Source organism: Gallinula chloropus, assembly GCF_964237585.1.
Source record: "Gallinula chloropus genome assembly, chromosome: 1".
Lineage (NCBI taxonomy): Eukaryota > Metazoa > Chordata > Aves > Gruiformes > Rallidae > Gallinula > Gallinula chloropus.
Window position 1 is genome coordinate 23,861,002 of NC_140085.1, and position 21,915 is coordinate 23,882,916.

General features: G+C 42.3%; 1 protein-coding gene across 1 annotated transcript; it reads left to right on the top strand.

Annotated features, from left to right (window-relative positions):
* Positions 1–1,199: 1,199 nt before the first annotated feature.
* On the top strand, positions 1,200–21,216 carry NT5DC3 (5'-nucleotidase domain containing 3; the record flags this gene model as incomplete). The annotated part of the gene is made up of 14 exons (XM_084269709.1): positions 1,200–1,371; positions 4,111–4,295; positions 7,895–7,969; positions 8,488–8,543; positions 12,082–12,172; positions 13,810–13,947; positions 15,424–15,484; positions 15,717–15,819; positions 15,962–16,063; positions 17,160–17,241; positions 17,568–17,654; positions 19,097–19,237; positions 19,592–19,656; positions 20,761–21,216. The coding sequence occupies 14 exons, from the start codon at positions 1,200–1,202 to the stop codon at positions 21,020–21,022; spliced, it is 1,620 nt and encodes a 539-aa protein (XP_084125835.1). The 3' UTR covers positions 21,023–21,216.
* Between the last annotated feature and the right edge of the window lie 699 nt (positions 21,217–21,915).

A 21,915-nucleotide genomic window follows, 5' to 3' on the forward strand; every position in this document is an offset into this window, starting at 1 on the left:
AGTGTTCCCTGAGGAGATGGGAGCCTCAGAACAGCACTGTGACTTTTGTGGGTTTCATGGCATTGTTTGTATTACGTGTCTTGTGTCTATTTTATGTTTTGGGCCTGCTTTGTTCCCGCCGGTAAGCTGGTGTATGCTGCACTGTCCAAGTGTCACTGGCAGGAAAAGTAAATCTCTGCGGTTGATGTGCGTGTTGAGAAAGAACCCCAGCCAGCTCCTGGCAGAGTGGGAGACCCCGGGAGCAGTAAGGTCAGGGCGCGTTCCCTCGGCGCTCCGCCTGACGTTGAGCCCAGGGTAACCCGATGAAGTGCTCTTGGGGGCTCCGGACGGGCGGGAAGTTCCAGCGGGGGAAGGGCAGGCCTATGGGTTAGCGCCTCTCGGGGAGATGCCTGCCGGGCTCGGCGCTTCCCGGCGAGGAGGAACAGTCAGCACGCTCTGTGCCCCAGAGGCAACACCGGCGGGGCGTACCCGGCCGGCACCGGCTGCTCCGGGGCGGTCCCGGCTCTCAGCCCGCAGCCGGCCCTACCTGCCGCCGCCGAGCTGGGCCCCGCCTCCCGCTTCGGCGCTGCCTCGGGGCGGGGCCCGAGGAAGTGACTTCAGCCGGCAGCGGAGCGGCACGCTGGGGCTGAGCGGCTGGCGAGGAGCATGGCAGCGGCGGCGGCGCGGTCCCTGCTGGCAGCGGGGCGGACGGGAGGGCGGCGGTGCCGGGCTCTGCCCGCCGCGGGGGCCGCTGCCTACTGCACCGTTGCTCCGCAGGAGCAGCGGCAGCCGCCGCCCGACATGAAGAGCTACCTGTGGTCGCGCTATAAGGAGGCCAAGAGAGTCACCAAGGGTGAGCGGCGAGCCGGGGCGCGGGGGCCGCGGGTGGCAGTGCTCCCCCGCCGCGCCGGTCCTCATGCAGGTCGCAGTGTCTCCGGTCTAAGAGGGGTGGAGCGGCGAACCCTGCGGGAGCCGCCGCCGCGGTTCAGGGGCGGGCGCCCCGGGGAGCGTGTGGAGGGCGGCTACGAGCCTCCACCCGGCGGTTTTTTTCTCGTGGGTCCCCGTGGTGAGCAGCAGAGGGCCCGTCCTGCTGCCAAGCCCCCGTCAGCTCCTGGAGTCATTGTGGCGCTGGCGTCAGAGGGCTCCCCCGGTGTCAAACCGGGAGCGCAGGTGAGACCATCGCCTCCGTAGGGCCTGAGGGCCGCGCACCCGGCGGCGCGATGCATGGGGGGAGCCCCTCGGACCGCCGCCGCCTGACCCACCGGGCTGTAGCTGTTCGGAAGCGCCTTGGGGCAGCAGAAGCCGTGGCTTTGGGCTGGGCAAAGCGGCTGGCGTTGGTCGGATGTTTGAGGGGCTTTCTGCTGCTCTTCCAGAAAGTTGAAGCACTGCGAAGTTTTAGGGGACTTTTGTTTTGCCTTAAAATACCTTTTGTTCCATAAAAATTGCGTGAAGCCTCGGAGCCGGAGTGAAATGCCAGTGATGTGTGCATGGCGGCACTGGGAAGCCCAGCTCCTTGGCTAGGCAAAAAGCTAAGGGCCAGATGCTTCACTGAAGCTTGCTTGCTTCCACCCGTGCTCCGATGGGAAGAGTATCACCAAGGGGCTTGATCTGCAGAGAGCCAAAAGAGCAAGAAGCAGCGGGTGCTCTGTGATGTCAAGTGGGCAGGCTTGTCCCGTAGTGGCAGTGGTTAGTGCTTTAGGCTTGCATGTTTTGCCCTTTAAAAAAACAGAACAACCCCTGAAAAGCCCAACAAAAAACCCCAAAACCCAACAAAAATGGTCTTATCCTGCACTTTAGAGTCTCGAGTGTGAGCTGGGGCTTTGCTGTGCTGGGTGCAAGCGTAGCATTTGCAAACAAAATAGTGGCAGCATTTCACAAGTGAAATGAGAAGCTGTGTTAGGGATCTCGAAGAAATGCTGTGGACTTTGGAGGGTGGGACAAGGGATAGGAAGATGAGAGTAAATGCCTCTTCAGTCTCTTCTTTTCTTTTCTTTTCCTGTTCTTGCAATTAACTTTTTATCATCCTAAACCACACCCAAATAATACTTAAGAGCTGTGGTTAGAGAGTAGGGTAATGTTGAGAGAAAATCAGTCAGTCTGTGGCCGTGGGTTGGCGAAGGATGAGGTGAGTGCTTCTCGAGTAATTCAGAATATTTTATTACAGCCTAAGGCACCCAGTGGCTTCAAGTATGTGATGTTTCACTTAGTTACAGCATTAAGATGACAAAGCTGTCATGATTTTTGACCCAAGGTTTATAGCACTTGGGATGCTGTCTGCCATCCAGAATGTCTAATGGCAACAAAGTGTTTCTACTGTCTGCTTTTAGGCAGACGCTAGTCAAGCTTTTTTTTTTAACCTGAAATATCCTTATATCTATATACAGATCTATAAATACCTTTATTTTTAAAACAGATGTTGACTCACCAGGATGCACAATTGACATCTGGAAAAATACTTTATGATACGGTAATGAATGTTGTATTATGATTTTGGAAGTTCACTTACAACTGTGGTTAAAACTTCAGGTTAATTAAATGATTCATGGCACTTTTTACAGAATAGGAGTATTTGCCTTAATAGTAATGTGTCAAATGATTATTTTGTTACCTCAGCTGAGTGTAACATTTACCTCCTGTAATACTATAAGCAGTGAGTGGAGACAGTAGAAGCTAGTATTTTGATTGAGGCTTATTTTGCTAAATCCCCTGAAATGAAAGGGATAGCTTGTCGTGTCAGCTTAATCATGGGGGACTCCTAGGATCTTTTTTGGTGAAAGATGATGGACTTTATTTGAAACTTGGAATTAAACTCGCTGAAGTTCCTGATCTCTCTCTCAAAAATTAAGAGACTTGAGTGTCTGCATCTGATAAAGTTGAATGGTTTTAGGTTACAGTGTGTTACTGAGCTGCTGTGTAAGTTTCTTACTGTGTGTCAGTCTCAGCCACTGCTTTTATGTAAGAAATGTCATTTCCCTTTCTATGAGTTGACCAGAGTTTTAAAAACCGAAGTGCTGTCTTTCTGACAGATTTGGAGTCCCCACACCTACCTGCCTCGTTGAGATGGTTTCCTCCCATCACGGAGCACGTAGTGTACCTGTCCTCAGAGCTGAAGGTGTTGAGATGAGCTTGACCAATTCCTTTTAGACCTATCTGTAGAAAGTAATCAAACAAAGGATATCCCCTTTGACAAACCGTTCCAAACACAGATGTAACATGAAAGCTCCCTTGTTTTGTTTTTTTAGCTCCATGAGTGGTGAAGGCTGGATTATAAAGATAGAGTATAGGAAGGAAGGGAAGGAAAATGTGCTTATGTTTTATGCTTCCAGCAGGGTAGCATTTAGCCTCCTAATGTTGCTTTTCCAAGTGTTTTAAACAAGAACTACAGACATCCTTAATACTGATGTAGGTGATGGTCCTAAAGTTACTTAATGTGTTAGAGCTCTGTGTAGGTCATCTTAACTTCTCAGTATGCTTTTCAAACAAGTATCAAGAGAAGTATACCCTTAAAAAAAAAAGTGATTTAAATACGTTAGGTCTGTGTGTGTAGAGGATAGCAGAACATTTTGGGTTTCCTAATTTGCTAGAAGGTAAATAAGCATAGTGGTATATGCCGCTGTTGTTTGGAAAGTATGGCAGTCACTTAGTTTACTTATATGAGTTGAAATTAAGTAAGCTTGAAGTGGTGAAACAAAAGAAATTAAAGCAATGACAAATTAAAACGATGTCAGTTCTGCTTCTGGGGCAGAAGCCACACCAAATAGTGGGAAGAGAAGACAAGATTCAAACAATAATAATAATAATAATAATAATAATAATAATAATAATAATAATAATAATAATAATAATAATAATAATAATAATAATAATATCCTCCTCAAATGCCAAGGTTCATTTTCAAAAGCAGTAATAAATGTGTTAATGGAGTTAACAAAAAAATTTATACGTCGAGCTTGGGATTCTCTGATGAGCAAGATGCTGAAATGCAAAGTGTGCTTCAAATAGCAACAGTGGGTTACCAGGACAAGTTTGAGTGCTAATGGGTTTCTGTGTATTCATTTAAACAAAACTACAAGGCTGGTATAACTCTCTGGGTTTTCTGTTTTGTTTTTGTCTCCTCTCTCCTGTTCTCAGAGTTGGTCCCTTCAATTATGAGTAACATGCTGAATCCGGATGCTATTTTTTCAAACAATGAAATGAGCCTGTCAGACATCGAAATTTATGGTTTTGATTACGACTACACGTTGGTCTTTTATTCTAAACACCTGCACACGTTGATCTTCAATGCTGCTCGAGATCTTCTTATCAATGAGCATCGGGTAAGTAAAATTAATGGAATAACAGTAACCTTATGAATAGTAATTTCTGAGAAGGACATAACTCAGCTTTTCCTGCCTCAATCCTAGATTGGCTCCCTTATAACACATTTTGTACAACAGCAAACCACAGAAGTCCTGGTTTATTCTTGGCTACAGTTTTGAGCAGAGCTCAATCTGTCAACCGTTAAGGAATAGAGTTTTATTTGTTTTTTTTTTTTTTTATTTGGTGGTGGTGGGGTGGTTTGTTGTTTTTTTCCCCTGATTTTCAATTATTGAAGTCACCCTACTAGATAAGCTTAAAAGTTACTGTTACCCTGCTGCATGCATTCCTGGGAGTGCAGTGATTAATTTCTGTATGGAATATTTTTAGCCTAACTTCTTATGAGGTCTTTGATTGTGCTGTGTGCTTGTGAGGTGCTCTGTATGTGCCCCTCTGTACGTGTTACAGCTGAGTTAGCTGAAGGGGCAGCCTATGCAGTGATGCTGTAATGAGGGGTTGGGTGCAGATGAGCCTCAAGTTAAGTGTTCAGCTCAGCAGCCCCTTGAAAGGGAGCTCTGCCCTGCTGCCTCACCAAGCAGCGTGTTTGTATTGCTCACCAGTGGACATCCAAGCAGCTTGGAGCCGTTCGCAGTGTGCTTTGGGGATGGGAGAAGTTGCTGTGTGTCACGGAGCAAGGGGGAGATGGGTGACTTGGGAAGTTGAAGGTATTGAAGGGAAAAAGATTGAAGAAAACATGGGAAGAGAGATGGAAAGTTTATGGAACTGAAGGTGTGGGGCCAGGGGTGGGGGAAGAGAGACAAAAAATTCAATGGGTAGCTTAATAAAATTGCTCATATATTTTATACAACCTAAATCTGAATGAGGAGTGTTGTTCTACTTTCATATTTGAATCTAAAGGTTAGGAGCTATATATAAACATCTATAAATATCCCTGGAAGCACAAACAAAACTTCATGGGTGCTACGAGCATACACAACTTGATCCCCCTAAGATTTACACAACTTGGTCCCCCTAAAATTTTAACATGTCTGGATATGAGCATTACTCTAACATGTGTAAATACACTTTTTTTTAAAGCTGTGTGATTCTTGGTAAAAAAAACCCAACCAATTTTACTGTAGGATTCAAGGTTAAATCTTGTCAGCAAAAATTCAAGCGGTGCTCTGTCTTTATGATTCAAATGAATTCAGGTAGTAATAACTTTCCAGTTTGTCTCAATTAAAATCTCTTGAGTTCTAGTAAATGAAGCTGTAATTACATTTTGAGACAGCTTAATGAAATATATTATCTTGTGTTGGGATTTATGGAAGGACAAAAGTTTTTATTAAATTTATCTTTCTGTAGCCGATTATTCTGTTAATGTTTTTCTTGTCTTCAACATTACAAAAATCTTTTGCCTGTTACGACTGTCACAACCTAAAAGATGGCCAATTTTGGTCATGGCAGTGTAAGGTAATTCATCAGAAATTGCAAAATGCAGTGTAGGAAGCAAGGAATTTTGAAGTGTGTCCAGGAGAATAAACATCAATTTAATGCTGATCTCGAAAGTGACAGCAGGTGTTGGATGTAAACTCTTGGTCTTGGGCTTATTTCTCTCCTAATGTACGGGCCTTGTGCCACCTTATCTGGACTGCTGTCTCAGCCCAGATAGATGTATCCCCACTGAGAGCTGGGTAAGCAAACAGTGAAATTTTTATCTTTTTTTTTTCATGGTTACTTTTTTTTTTTTACTTATAAAGAAGCTTTGATTTGTGTGTTAAAGCAGGCTCAATCTTTCTCTCATACGTACTGGCATGCATGCAAAAAGACTGTCTTCTAGTAGAATAAATTAAAGGAGGGAAGTCAAGGAAGCAGAAATTTGGAAAAAAAAAAATTCCCTGGTTCATGTGTGATGTTGCTGCTTTGGGGCGTTTGCAGGACGCTGTAGTTCATCATGGATCACAGATTCTATGTTCCCCACGATGTACCCCATCTTTTTCTGCTTCACGTTCCTTGCCAAAGCCTATACATCTTCCCAGCCCATGTGTAGGCTTTTGATGCTGTTCTTGAGATCAGTAGCCTCCCCCATGTTTTCTGGAAGCAGTAATAGGGATGATAGTTTGGAAGTTGCAAGAAAGAACCATTTTCTTTAACTGTAGATGCCTGTGCTCAGTATAAGCACAACATACAGCAGCTGCAGCAAATCTTCTTCAGCATAGATCAAATCTTTGTGCAGAAGTTGTGATTTTAAAAAAATTTTAGTAATTTCTTTTAGAGTAGCTAGAGCTTCTGTTGGAGCTGTGTAATCTACCTTTTTTCCCCAAAGGCTCGTAAATTAGCTATATATGTGTGGAGTCTGTTGTAGAGAGGTGGAAAATGTGCCTGGGGTGCATTTGTCAAATTCTAAGACAACTGTAGCCTGTGGGAGGGAAATGAATGATCACCCTTCAGTTGGTTAGTCAAATAAATGATAGTTTTCTCAAGCCTTGTCAGAAATGACTGTATAATTTTACCTATTAAGAAGAAATGAACAATGTCCTTAGCCCAAGGCACACATCTAATGTTATATTTTTCCTGGCTAACCTATGCTTGAAGCAGGATGAAATTATAATTGACTGAAAAGCGATAGAAAATGCTCTGATAGGTGGTGCGAGCTACCTACCTATGCTGTCTGTAAAGAACCTGACAAAAGAGGACATGACACAGACATTCAATTCACATGGATCTCTAAATGATGAGGTGTTAAAATTGCTGTCCAGGGTAGGTATAGCTGTGTCATTGTGGTGTTCTGGCTCACCCTTTAATGCCTGACTTGTGTTCAGGATTTGGCCTTTGTGACACAGGGTATCTTGGGGAAAGTCCCAGTTGTGAGAGCCTGGCTTCTCCAGGTCACACTAGTTCCTGTGAATTTCCTTCTTCCTTCTTCTCCACCTATGTTTCTTTGCAGTGCACCATATCTTTAAACACCACTGGGGTCTCAATTTCCAAAAGGACAATCTGTGATCAGGAGTATGGTCTGCACCGAGGGAGTCAAAACAGAGAGCTGTGCTGCTTTTATTTCTTCAAAATGCCAGAGACTATTCTCCTCCTGTTAATATTGATGATGATGTATTGTGTTTTCTCTCAATAAAAGTGAGCAGTGAAGTTAGGTATCTGTAAATCAGGCCACATTTTTGGGTCTCAACTAGAAGGTTGAGTTGGAAACAGTATAGTTTGTTTCATGGGGAGACCTCACAACAAAGGGGACCCTGCTATTGAATTTTAGGAAGCTAATAAAATTCAGTTCGCTTTCAAAAGTGCATATATTAAATCAACTAGCCTCTTGTTCAAAAATGTTCAAAGGTGATGACTACAAAGTGTCTGCATGTCCAGTTTTAGGTATTGTGCTTGATTTAAAGTCAAAACACTGACCTTGGAGTTTGGAAGAGAAATGTTTGACCTGTCTTGCACCGTACATCCATTCCTGCGAATCTCACCAACCTATCAAAAAGCCTTTTAATGATGAGTGAAAAAGACAAGCATGGAAAACATAGGCTTTTGAAATTCTGCAGAAACAATTTTTAAACTTGTTTTTTGTTTGTTATGGATTTAAAATCAAATAATTTCTCTCTTCTCTTAGTATCCTGCAGAAATAAGAAAATATGATTATGATCCCAATTTCGCAATCCGAGGACTTCATTATGATGTGCACCGGGTATGTATAAACAACTTTGTGATGAGTTATATCATGCGGAGAGCCTAGCCAAAGACAATAAATAGGGCTTTAAGTCTTCCAACTTTTCCTTCTGTGTTGATGTGTAAGGATATTGTTTTGTATTTTTCTCTTTCAGAGCAAGCTTAATTAAACAAAAAAAAAATGTTAATAGCTCTTAAGTATGACATGTTTTGGATATTTTGCTGTGAGGGTCAGTGGGGGTGGCAAGACAGCTTACAGAGTGCAAAAGATTAAATGTAAGCAGGCTGCTGCTAATAAGAAGTTATTTCTTCATGACTTAGCTCAGGTCACTGGACAATGTTTCCTTTGTGATTTGGCAAGCCCTGGGCAAAAGCCATTGATAAAAGTATTTTGGAAGCTGTGATGGTAGTTGAAATGAATGTACTCAGGCGTTCTTGGGAAAGAAAGGGTATAAATAAAGTTGTTTTGATTTTTACAATTTCATGTTAGATAGTTGATATGATAAAACGAGACGCTTTTTTTCCTCCCCCTGCAAGGCATTATTAATGAAGATCGATGCTTTCCATTACATTCAACTGGGAACAGTTTACAGGTGGGTAAAATTATTTCATATTTATAATAAAAATACATACTTTTGTGGGTTGTTTTAATCTCATAGTTGCATTTATTAGTGTTTCTCTTACCTTCGTATCAGGAACAGGGCTCTGAAAAGCAGAGACCTGAATGAACATCGCAGTCTCACTGGAAGGGGGTTTCTTTGCACCTCTGTGTGTGCAGACAGATGTGTGCACACATTTACTGGCTGGTAGAGTGCAGCTGGCTCCCCAGTTCGGAGCCGGGGAAGTCGGCAAGCTGGTCGGTCACATGCTGCTGACTCACTTTGTTTCCGGCTGTTAAATTGTGCTGAAAGACATCTCAGAATATGCTGATGACTTCTCTGCTGCTGCTTTCTATGTAAATGATTGCTGCAGAGTCCCTGTTAGCCTGATTTTTTTTGGTGTGGTTGTAGGGGACGTGTGAGAGGTTTCCACAGAGCTTCCAAGTTTGGACACATCAACCACATCGTACTTGCAGGATGAAGCACAGCTGCTTTGTATCCACAGGGCCTGACGCTTTCTGAGCTTACCCAATTGATGTGAAATTGTCGATCTGTTCTTTGTTACATGATACAGAGGTAGAGTATGTGACCTTTGTCAGGAGGGATCTTGGTATGGCTCAGTGGGCTGCAATGAAGCAGTACGCAGTTGACTGACATGAACACCAGACTTGTGTAATTTAAAAATCAAGTACCAAGCCTGAGCACCTTTCTTAATGTCATCAGACAAGAAGTTTACCTCTGGGGCCCGACAGTAGTTCAACCTTGAGGTGATTTGCATTTGGGAGTACGAAATGGTGATAATGTGCTCCTTCCTGTTTGCCAGTTGGGCAGCGATAGGTAGCTGAGTCAGCCATTGTCATGGATCTGTTCTTCTGTGAGTTAATCTGAGAGTCCCTTGAGGAGAAGGGAGGAAAATAAGAGGAAACAAGATGGCATGGTCCAGCATTAGCCTTACTGTCAACATGGTAGCTATCTAAAGCCACAAAACCAATGTGTTCTCTAGGTACTGTCTGAGTGAAACTTTGATTTATTTGTGGTTTATACCCACCGATGTGGACTAACCATTCTGTATTTCAACTGACAAAACCTGTTCTTGTGGTTTTCAAAGGAATTGTTTATGCAGCACTAGGAGGAAACCAGTAAACTCTCTGTGAAGGTTGCTCGTTTTGAGGGTCATTTATCAAGGCTGTCATACTTTCACATTTTTCATTGTGAAGAACATTAATTTGCTGGATTAAAGGCTAGGTGAAGTAATAAACCCCCCCCACACCGTTTATCTGTAGAGTTATGTAGTAGAAATACTTAGATTAGTACGAATGGAAAGTTTTATGTGTGAGAGCACCAGGTGGAAGGGACAAAAGGATGGAATGTGGTGGTCATACCTTGTTCAGTTGGTCTTCAAGAAATCAGCACGTCTGCATGCTGTTTCTCCAACATGCCATATGAGTGTGGGGGGGGCAAAAAATGGCTGAAGGCTTTGAGAGATGCTGTCAGTAACAATGATGGTATGACTGGAACTGTATAGTAACCTAGATGAGAATTAAAATGGGTGGTGAGTCCATCAGCAGGGTTGCTGTATGACTCAGAGTGGGGAAAAAATAAAGAGGCAGAAGATTACAGTTGCTGTCAACTCCTGGTACAAAAGGCATATCCGAAGTCAGCACTCTGAAGAGGTGTTGAGAGGAGTTGAAGAGCTGGTGTCCCTTGTTCTCTGTGTCACCCAAAGTAGTTTTGGACAGATTGCTGGGCCACACATCTTGGCACTTGTGAGTGTGTGTGAGGGAGAGAGTGAAAGCTGCCATTTCACTTAATACTTTCTTTTAGTTTGGTTTTAAATAAGATTACTTTTCTCTTCTGTACTGAGTTGCTGCATATCTGTAGTTCTTAGCTTTATTCTTGCATGTGTTCTGTATGTGTGTATGTCAGTGATAGCACTGAAAGCAGCAGGACTTGCCCAAGTGTACAATCTCGCTTGTGCTGAGAGGTGTAAACGGTTCTGGTATTTCCAAGACCAGTGGCAGGAGCGCTGCTGTGGGTGGACTGGGGTGCTTTTAGTGCAGTCTGTCTGTGCTGTCAGTGGGATACAATAAACCTATGTAGTTACGCAGCTGGACTGTGAACTGTGTCAAGACTCTAGGGCTCTTCAGGTAAAACTAACCCACAGCTTTGCCAACAGAGTTGTCTCCCCTGTTGTCCTCTCTTCGTTTGTGCTGAAGTAGCTCCTGGTCCACATGTGTGGTCTTCAGCAGTATTCAAATACTACTTGGCATGGCTGTCTTCAGACTGGAAGATGAGTCAGTCCTCCTCAGTCCTGCGCATATTACTTTGTATATGTTTAACATTTTGGTTGTGTTTCTTTGCATTTATTGCTGTGGAGTGGGTGACACTGAACTCTGTATGTTACAGAGCCTGTATATGTATTATCTGCCCTGTGGGTGTGCAGTTCTGACTAGAGTGCTGGAGTCCTACCTGCAGTAGCACAGAGCTTATGTACAAGTTGATGATTCTTTGAGAAGTGCAGTAGAGGAGCTAGGTAACATGAGATGCTGCTGCCATAGCAGTCCTGAGGAGGTTCATGTATCCTATCGTGCCCTTCCACAATGATGGGTGCTAATGATGCCCTTCCATGGCAACTTGATGTGGGTGCTAAACACTTCAAAGTACTAGGCTTGTTAATTATTTTTTTAAATGCCTCACAATACTTTTGGGTAATACAAGGAGGCATGAAATGACTGTTTCTTTTACCAGGCTGCAAAAACCTCTAAGTAGGCTTGAAAAAAGGAACCAGATGATCTTGGTTTTGTTTGTATTCTTTAATTTGAAGCAGAACTCAACACTTCTGTGTCCTCTTGTGAGGATGTTTGCATGCCTGCAGTGGTTTAGATGCTTTAGTGCAAGATGCTTCATACTGTAAACATTCAAAACAAAGCTTTTAATCTCTTAATAGTTTATAGAGAAGCTCTGATGAGAGACGGTATCTTCTTCCCTGTTTGTTGTTACACTTTTAATATTTTAATTACTTGTCAAAAATCCTTCAAGTAATCTTAAATTTTAGGAAACCAAACTGCTGACACAGTTTAAAATAAATTCTGTTGTTGTTAAAAGTTGTGTAGGTTTTTCTTTCCCTTAAATCTTCAAGGTCATACTGCAGAATAATTCGGTTTAAACACTATCGTGTCATCAGTGCTGTGTGAAACAAAGGCAGAGCGAGGAATTACTTTGTGTTAAGAAACTGGAAGCTCTTAACTACTTATCAACCCTTAAGGCATAGTTTCAGTGGAGACTAATTAGCTCTTTTCCCGTAAGAAAGTAAAAATGACTTAAAACTGGAATGTGTTCTGTGTGCGTCAGCCTGTTAAAATGTTCCTTGTTCCATAAGGAATGATGCTGTTTTAAAGGCTAAAGTGTTCGTGCGACGTTATTAGTGTATTAACGAGCTCCAGATTGGAGTGTTAATCTGTCAGATTTTCTTTCGGTAGTTACTTGGAAATTTCAATTTGACTTTTGAACTAAAGCAAATGTTGTTTTCTAGAGGCCTCAGTGTTGTCCCAGATGAAGAAGTCATTGCAATGTATGATGGTTCCCATGTCCCCTTAGAACAAATGAGTGACTTCTATGGAAAGGTAAAGCCACAAACTGCTCTTTAAAAGTTATTTTGTGTTATTTTTTTTTAATGGTAGGGGTAGTGCTTTTTTGTTCTTACTAGCAGTTATATTTTTCTCAACACGATTGATTTTTAGTGCTAGATGTAAAGTTTGCCCTGTAAAGTGACAAATACCTTTCTCCAGCTTGCTATAGTATCTTCTTTCACTGTTCCTTTGCCCAGTCATAAAGACAGAGAAGTAGAACATAGAAAAATCAAGTGACTTGCTCAGTGTTGCACAACAAATCTGATGAAGGCTGGGAAGTGAACCATATCTGGCACCTTGCCCTGCCTGTGTCCTCCTTCCTGGTGGTCTAATGGCTTAGCTGATGCCTCCTTACATTTACTTGCCGGTGCATTTCTTGGGTACGAGCTGATGTAGTGACAGAGGATTTGACAAAACATGAATGATAAAAGCTTTTAAGTTTAGGATTTGGCTTTGTGGAGAGGCTTGATCTTGCTGGTGGACTCCTTCCTCTTTCCCAAATGAAGAGTAGTGCTGTCTTTTTAGTAAAAAATCAAAACAAACTTATTTTACCCCTTTTACTTACAGGTGTTAATTCCACATTGACATGAGAAGCCCTTCTTTGTGCTGTGGAGCATTTTATTGTTTTCATGCTTGTTCTTATTTTAAGGAGCTGAGACCAGATTTGAATATTGCCCTGGCATTCCCTGTGAGATACCTTGGGCTTCGCACGTCTGTGCTTTCTTTGGTATTGGAAAGGACAGTGACAGGAGGCTGTGGGCACGAATTGAAACACAAGAGGTTTCCTCTGAACATCAGGAAATGCTTCCTTTACTGTGAGGGTGGCTGAATGCTAGTATGGGTTGGTTGCCCCAGCAAAGTTGTGGAGTTTCCATCCTTGCAGCTATTGAAAAGCAATCTGGACAAGGTCCTAGGCAATCAGCTCTAGGTAGCCCTGCTTGGACAGGAGAGTTGGACAAGATGACCTCCAGAGGTCCTTTGCAACCTCAACCATTCTGTGTTTCTGACCAGGGTGCTGTCTTGAGTTGGTTGCTTTATCTCTCTCCTTCTTGAGCAGTGTTTAGTTTTTATTTGCTCTTGTATAATGAGATTCTCTACTTCTGTGAAACTTAGCTAGGCTTACAGCTTTTGCAGACTAGAAACTTTCCTCTGTTCCTGTAATATTATTCAGATTTGCACAACTTTTTATTTTCTCTTTTCAAGGAGATAAATTGTTTTGAAGTCTTAATCAGTATTCCATTTATTAAAAAAAAAAAACCCACCCAAAATGAGCTAACAATAAAACCTTAATCCCCATCACTCTTATTTCTAGAAGTGCAGACTTCCAGTGAAGGCCTCTTGACTACTTCTTTTTACTGTTAGCTGAGCTCTGTCTTTTATGTGTTTATGAATTAAAATGCTGCTCTTAAGAATTAATCATGACTCATTACTCTTAAAATAAAGCCAACCTTTTTTGTTGGATTTTCTTCTTGAGCTAACAGGCTTTCAATAAAATATCTAAGCTATGTGAACAGTGATGGCTAAAGCTGAATATCTGCAGCTAAGCTGACATGTTTATACTGAATGAGTGAAAGTTGTGTGATATGAGAAATGCCTGACTTCTTTTTTTTCCCTTCTTCCCATCCCTGTAGAGCTCACAAGGAAATACAATGAAGCAATTCATGGATATATTTTCCTTGCCAGAAATGACACTCCTTTCTTGTGTGAATGAATATTTTCTGAAAAACAACATAGACTATGAGCCTGTTCATCTCTACAAAGATGTCAAGGTACTAGCTGTGAAGATGTATGTAAACCTCTACTTTGGTGCGTCATCTTTGTAAGCACTTCAAGAAGCTTCAACTTGTTGTGTCACCTCCAGTGAAATACCTCACCTTTAGGTTTTGTGTAGAGCAATCATTGCTGTACAACTGTAAACACATAAGCAAAATGAAAGGAAATCTTGGAAAAGAAACAGTAATTTGAAAAGTTGTTTTAAATCCAATGTTCTAGGTTTGTTGTTCTTTCTGGGGGTTTGAGGTGCGAATGGGGAAAGTGAAGGAGCTCTTGTTCATTGAGAAAGCTTCTTCTGACTGTTATTAAAGGTATAATTTTCTCACCAGCAGAAAGAGACTGTAAGAGACTATGGGGAATTCTGGCTGACTCTATCTTTGCCAGTACATGATAGTGTGCTGCCTCTTGCTTTTGGCATGTCTTTCTCCTGTTTTCCGCTCTTCCTCCTCCAGAAAATGTGTAGTAATAATGACTAATTTGACCATCTTGGTTCCTCAGGATGTATCCTGCAGAGAGATAAAATTATGTCATGTTTTTTTATAAACAGAAGAGGTCATGTCCGAGTTGATGGTGTTTGTCTGCATAAGCTTTCCATCCAAAGCCTTTTCCTGGCCCTTTGACTTGTATTAAACTTGCCTGGTTAATCAGTATGTGTAATGCACCTGAGTGTTGAAGTGTCCACTTTGCCAAATAGATCAGATAGGCTTTAAGAAACTTTTGACTTGGAGAGTAGTTTTCCCCTTCTGCCTATGGCTACACAGAGTCAGAAGGCTGTTTTTTTGTGGTTTCTGCTGAAGTATTGGTAGAAACCTGTGTACTGCCAACAATGTGGAAGCCCTACAGTGATATTCCTTGAGGATTTCTAGGACATGCTCCATGTAAGTACTGAAATGGCACTACCACTCTCCTAAACAAAGTGGTCAGGTGCAGAGCTGGCTCAGGAGAACTCGTTCTGGGTACTTTGCTCAACCAGTTAGCTTATTTCATTTCTTCATAAACTTTTTTGTGGGTGGTTTTGTTTTTTTTTTTTTTAAATAACCAGGACATTTGGTAGTGATCATGATCTAAAAATCTATCTGACCTAAAGCTTTTGGGTTTTGTTTCTGTAAGAGGAAAGGGATGTTTTTTGCCCCAAAGTTCATTAGAAGTCTGTGATGACTCTGCTTCTGCAGAGGGCTTTCACCCCACTTCACTCTTCTGAGGGCCCTTTCACAGTTGTTATGTAAAAGAGCCCCTTTACTATGCAATTGTGTACTATGCAGTTGTGTACTTTCTCAGGGGACAGGCTTACTTTTTGTCTGATAGTGACATATGCATAATGAACATCAGATGACATTTCTGTAAAGTTGAAAGTGTAATTCAGAGACAGGAATTGCTTTTAAAACCAAATTGCTACAGCTGCGCAGTGAGCATGGTTTTTAGAGTTGAAAAGGCTTTTTCAGTTCTTTAGTGCTCTCTTGCTTTTCTGACAGGATTCAATCAGGGATGTCCACATCAAAGGAATAATGTACAGAGCGATTGAAGCAGATATTGGTAAGTACTAATGGGATCGTCTGTCTGAGCTTTTTGTCACTGATAATATAGTGATCTCTCTGGTTCCTTAAGATTACAAATTCTAAATTTTAAAGCTTGAAAGAGTTATTTCCACTTGCCTGTGGTGCTTTTGTTAGGTATAACCTCATGTTCTGAACACTTGGTTGAATGAAGAGAAGATTCTTGTGAGAAAGTCTTTGAATTAACACGGTATTCTCCTCAATCCTCACAGAGAAATACATCTGCTATGCCGAACAAACTCGTGCAGTGTTAGCAAAGCTGGCTGATCACGGCAAGAAGATGTTTCTCATCACAAACAGTCCTAGCAGCTTCGTGTAAGTGGACAGTTGTTTGCTGTTCAGCTGTGTGTGTGTGTAAAGAATGGGGAGGATGAGGTTCTTGAAAGTAATTCATTGTATTGTGCACATAACCAGTTCTGTTACGTTGAACTGTTAATACCCCTCTGTCCTTTTTTAGGGACAAAGGCATGAAGTTCATAGTTGGCAAGGACTGGAGGGATCTCTTTGATGTGGTCATTGTACAGGCTGATAAGCCAAACTTCTTCAATGATAAGCGAAGGTGGGTATTTAGTCAGAAAGGAACGATTCAAGCAGCTTATTCTATGTTCAGGCTATAGAGCATGTTTTGAGATACTTTAATTTGGATGCAATGTAAAATAAACCTACATTTGACAAGGTCCCATTTAAGGTTTTTAAATAATACAGTGACACCTGCTTCTTAGTCCAAAAGTTTGCCATTTCTTGCCTGAGAAAATTCCAGCAGCCATGACAGACCTGCTGGACTGAGTTAGGATCACAGAAGCTGTTTTTAACATCTTGGCGTGTAAGCTGGTTAAGTGTGTTCCTTCTCAAAGAAATCTTTCCTAACAAACCTGAGAAATTCTGGTGCATTCCAGAATCAGCTCCTTATCTGGAAATGTCTTTCATTGCTTTTAGTTTGTGGGCTTTTTTTTGTCAAGGTGTAATATTTAAATGGCAGGCCGGCTGACAGGCTGGAGTGTTTGGACTTGTTCAATGAAGTAAACCCATTTGTAATGCCTATGTGGTACTCTGACAGTTGAAAAAGACCGATTCCTTTACGTAGCTTAGGATTTGAAAAGTGCAATAGAGGGAGGAGGGATTCCCCCCCCCCCCCCCCCTTTTTTTCATTTATTTTTGAAAAGAGCTTTGCTGTACATCCTGTCCCAAGACCTCTGCCCCCTTCTTCAGCTATACAAAATGAGGTGTTGGGCAAGATTTTTACATACAATCACTTTTGTGTTCTCTTCTCTCCTTGTTCATGGCAAACAATTCAGTTTCTTCCCATCTGGTTGGGATCCCTGCCTTAGTTCTCAACAGTTGTTCTCAAACTCTGTTATAAATATCATGGATATACTGGAGAGAGACATGGTGCTTCACTGGCTAAAGTGAAGCTACTTTGGCAGCGGGGTTGGACTCGATGGTCTCTTGAGGTCCCTTCCAACCCCTACTATTCTGTGACTCTGATTCTGTGATTGGTACCTTTCCTTTTTCTGTCTATTCCAAAATGTTGAGATGCTAGAGAGCATGTTTTTCTTTGGAAAGATGGATTTTTTTAATATGAAAATGTTAATGTCCTCCTAAGAGGTGTCAGAATTTCTACAGCAATCTAACAGTTGTCTATCATTCTATTCTAGACCGTTTCGGAAGGTGAATGAAAGGGGAGTGTTGCTTTGGGACAAAATTCACAAACTGCAGAAAGGTCAGATTTACAAACAGGTATGTTTTCAATAACCCCTTTCAGTTCAAGTGTAAGACCTATTTCCTAGAATCCCAAGCTTCTTTAGATATCTGTTTTTTAGAAACCTTTATGATATGTTTAAGGGAGTTTTAATAACTGAAGGGGTATAGATTCATTGTTGGTATTATGTGTCTGCAGTTTACTGGCCTCTTCAAGTGGTAGTATAAGAGTTGGCTGTAAGACTTGGGATTTGTGATATGTAAATGGAGGATGAGATCCTTGATACAGAAATGTTTTTAGGGGTTTATGGCTGTGAAGGTGCAAGTTGTATGCTGCTACAATGTATGTGTCACTGTTTCTGCAGGGTAACTTGTATGAATTTCTGAAGCTTACTGGCTGGAGGGGCTCTAAGGTTCTCTACTTTGGGGATCACATTTACAGCGACTTGGCGGTAAGTAGTTTACTTTCACCAAGTAAGATAAAAAGTGAAGCTTTTTGTTAGTCTGCCTCTGTTTGTAACATACTTTGATTTGAGACTTCTAAATACAGTAAAGCTTGTGTTGGTAGTTAACCATATTGCTTTTCCTGCAGAAAGGAAAAAGTGGTGCCGAAAAGGCTGACCATGTTTTCCTCCTGACCTATGGGATTTAACTTGTTTACAGAGTGCACTTTGGAATGAATCTGTTTTGAATCACAGGCTGGTTTGGGTTGAAAGATCACCTAATTCCAGCCTCCTGCCATGGGCAGGGACACCCTTCACTAGACCAGGTTGCCCAAAAGCCCCATCCAGCCTGGACTTGAACACTGACAGGGAGGGCTCAGCCACAGCTCCTCTGGGCAACCTGTGCTGGTGCCCTACCACCTTCGCCGTGAAGGATTTCTTCCTAATACGTCATGGAAATCTTAAAGCTTAAAAGCCACTACCCTTTGTCCTATCACTCCATGCCCTTGCAAACATCCCCTCTCCAGCTTTCTTGTTAGCCTGTTTAGGTGCTGGAAGGCTGCTGTAAGGTCTCTCTGAAGCCTTGAGTAAGCACAGATATCCATGAGTACAGGATGTGGCTGATTTGGATGACATTTACTACCAAGTGTAGTAAGAGCTAAATGAACTTCTGTTTTGAATGGCAGGAGGCAATCTTCCTGTTGCTAATGGTAAACTTCCTTTCTTCTTGAGATCTTATGGTTTGTAGCCCCATTCTCCAGGCATCTTTCTTACTACTTTAGGAACAAATGTACTGTTACTTCAGACCAAGTGACTACCACCTAGTTCTTCTGTAATTGATTGCATATGAATGCCTGGATATGACTTTCCACAACCAAGCAGTGGTAATTAACATGCTTCAGCAGCAAACAGATGTTAATGTTTTTGCCCCAATCTGCTTTTAAAAATAGAAGTAAGTGTGGGTGCTTCAGAAGGCTGAGGGCCAAAGGAAGGAGGCGGCAGCTCTGTTCTTCTCTGGCACAATGGAGGAGAGAGCACAGGTGGCAGCTGCCTCATCCTGTACTTGACAGGAGGAAATGGGATAGCTGGGGGTCCTCATCAGCCCCTTTTATCAGTTGAGTGTATGGGTAAATACCGTGACGCCAAGGCACTATTTCTTCCAGATACTTCTGACAGCAAGAGAGGCCTCATCTACGAGAGGAATTTCCTACTGTTTGTTTTAACTGTAATGAATTAGTGCTTATGTGTTCTTATTCCTCCCTCTCTTTAAAACTCTGGGATTTGATGCTTACTCTGAAGCCGTTAAGTCCCACTGTTTAATTTCTGCTTATACACAAGAAGCACTTAAATTAGTGCCCCTTTGGGATATACAATGGTCAAATTCTTCAGTTCCTTTAAGTAGATCTTTCTAAGACTAATACTTTTATTTCGTAATTCTTCTCGGTAAATAGGATTTGACCCTGAAGCACGGCTGGCGCACCGGAGCAATTATTCCGGAGTTACGATCAGAGATTAAAATCATGAACACAGAGAAGTACATTCAGACCATGACCTGGCTGCAAACCTTGACAGGATTACTGGAACACATGCAGGTTTGTTTTGTGTGTCTGCTCTGCCCTGTAGAGCAGAAGGGATTCAGCCAAGTTTTTAAGTGCTGGACATGGATGTTGCAAAGTTCGTACTAAAATTCGAAAGTTTGACTGTAGATAAATGCATGCAGTTATTTATGGGGGTATTTAATAAGAGCTTTCTCAAAATCTTGTTGCCTTCCTCCACGGGTCAGCATGGATCGATCCCTGCTTTTGTTTGTTTGAAATGCATATGGATGACTTCTGCATACTGGTTTCTGAAGCATGCACTCGTCCTGTTAGCTGAGGGTTTATGAATGGAAAGGCTCATTTTTGAGGGCATCCTTAGTTACCTGCTATTCATTCCTTGTATTCCAGGTTCACCGTGATCCTGATTCACAGATGATTTTAGAAGAATGGAAGAAGGAAAGAAAAGAATTGAGGTAAGACATGGGAGATGAAGAATTTGCAGTATGGTTCATGGTAGCCAAATGTCCTATGTGATGTCTTCAGTGGGTATCTCCAGAATTTCTCTCTGTCCCTGATTTATATTCCCTGCTAGTTACAGACCTTCTGAAATTATCTGTGTAAAGCAATATTCTGTCTCTTGTGCAGTTATTCTCCCCTCTGACCCTTTGTGCGTATGAACCCCTACTTTGGGGGTTCCCCTGTTCCCCTTTGATGCACATGTTGGTTTTCTGCATGAAAGGGTAACATTAGTTCACATGTTTATCTAACTTCTCCAGTCTTCCTGTGTTGAGCTGTCACCAGCTATTGATTACAGACTTCTGTGGGATTTAAAAATGTGTTTCTGCATCAAGAATTTGGTCACTTCGGGTCTTTTAGATGATTTCTTCAGATTACATGCAGTGCATTTTGGAGTAGAAACCGGACTCTGCAACTAAACTGGATTTAGCAATGGGGTCCTTACAGAGACAAGTAACAGGGCTACAAATCTATTGTTGTGAAGGAGCAGTCCCTAAGTGCAGGGGGTGTGAAGTGCCCAGTCAGCAGCTGTACTGACAGAGCCTTTCCCGGAAATGTCAAAGTAGATGAAACGGTCATGGGACTTGGCAGTGACCAACAACAGAAATTAATTCCAAGATGTTTTTAAGCTTTTTGTGCACATCAAGTGAAATATTTGTGTATGTTTGATTTGTTGCTTGAGTTTTCTGTTTGTGGTGTTTAGGTTTTTTCTAGAGTCTTTTTATAATGTCATTAGGATTTAGGTGAAGGTGAAAACTCTTCTTGCAAAATCTCTAGACAGACAAGCTTGATATGTCCTGTTTTTTGAAGTTAGAAGCAACTGGTTTTAGTGGGAGATGTGTGAAGCGCTGCTGTGGTTGGTAGGTCTGGGCTGCCTATGTGCAAGAGGCACAGAAATTTCACATGTGGTGCGTTAAGTGGTTTGAAGTGCTATGGCAAGAGAGTAATGCCCAGAAGAAGACTGTAGGAGCTGCTTGCTTCAGGCTGTGGATGCTAGCTGCTGGAAGAGACATGTGTGCAGGTATGCTCATTCTCTTTTGCTTTCTTTTCTTGGGGGACAGGGAGATGAACAGGAACTTCTTCAATGCACAGTTCGGAAGCTTGTTCAGAACTGACGAGAATCCAACTTACTTCCTTCGACGTCTCTCTAGATTTGCGGATATCTACATGGCGTCACTGAGCTGTCTCTTGAACTATGAGCCTGATTACACGTTTTATCCAAGGAGGACTCCTTTGCAGCATGAACTTCCTGGCTGGTCAGATCAGCTGTGTACTGGTACATTCAGAATACCTTTCCTACAAGAGACAGTTCAGATCAAATAAACAGTTGGTGGCTTCTCTCTTAAATGGGCAAATATTTTTATCTTTTTTTCTTTGAATGTACATGTATTGTATTTGTCACATCTAAATCAAGGTAACAGACTTAATTCATACTTGTTCTCATAAGCAGTGTACCTGTTTTCTCCTCTCCTGCTTGGAAGTGTGAAAATTCTTCTTGCACACAGAAGAGATGATGGACTGCCAAAATAGCAGTGGGCTGGGAGGGAGGGCAGATCTGAGGGGAAGGACTTGCCGTGTTCTGGGTTGGTTGTTCATTGCAAATGTCAATCTGTGGCCTTGCGGCTTACAAAGAAACACTCTCTGTTCTGGCCCTGATCACAGCTCCAGCTGGAGCCTGTAATGCATCTTGGTATTGACAAGCTTAAGCCCCAGTGTTAGCAATTCAGCGATGTGCAGTAGCCGGGTTACCGTGAGAGGGACGGAGTGTGTGTTTTAACTCTCCTGCTGCCACAGCTAGAGCCTGACCTGCTGTAGTGTTGGTGTAGCCCCACTGCAGCCATGGCAGCGTGGGCAGGCTCGGGCTGATGGGCTTTTCACTGCTCCGTGCATTTTCTGTGCCTGGCTGTAGGTAAGTGGCAGTAACTTGGGCTGCTTCAGCTTCCTTTGTTAACTTCCAGGCACCTTTTAAGTTTGACAACACTACGTATCCACTCTGATAATAAAGCCATTTCAAGAGGTCTTGCATTTTGCATGTAAAAGTGGAGACAGATTTCTCTGTCAGGCTTAGGATCGATCCTAAATGCTGCTTTTAAGATTTTAAGTGTCTTACAGTGGTATGCAATGTGGTTTTGCTGTTCACTGGGAGAGAATGTATTTCTTACCGCCTTCAGTAACAGGCTCTTAAAGTCAAGAGTCAACACGCACAATGGGCTAAG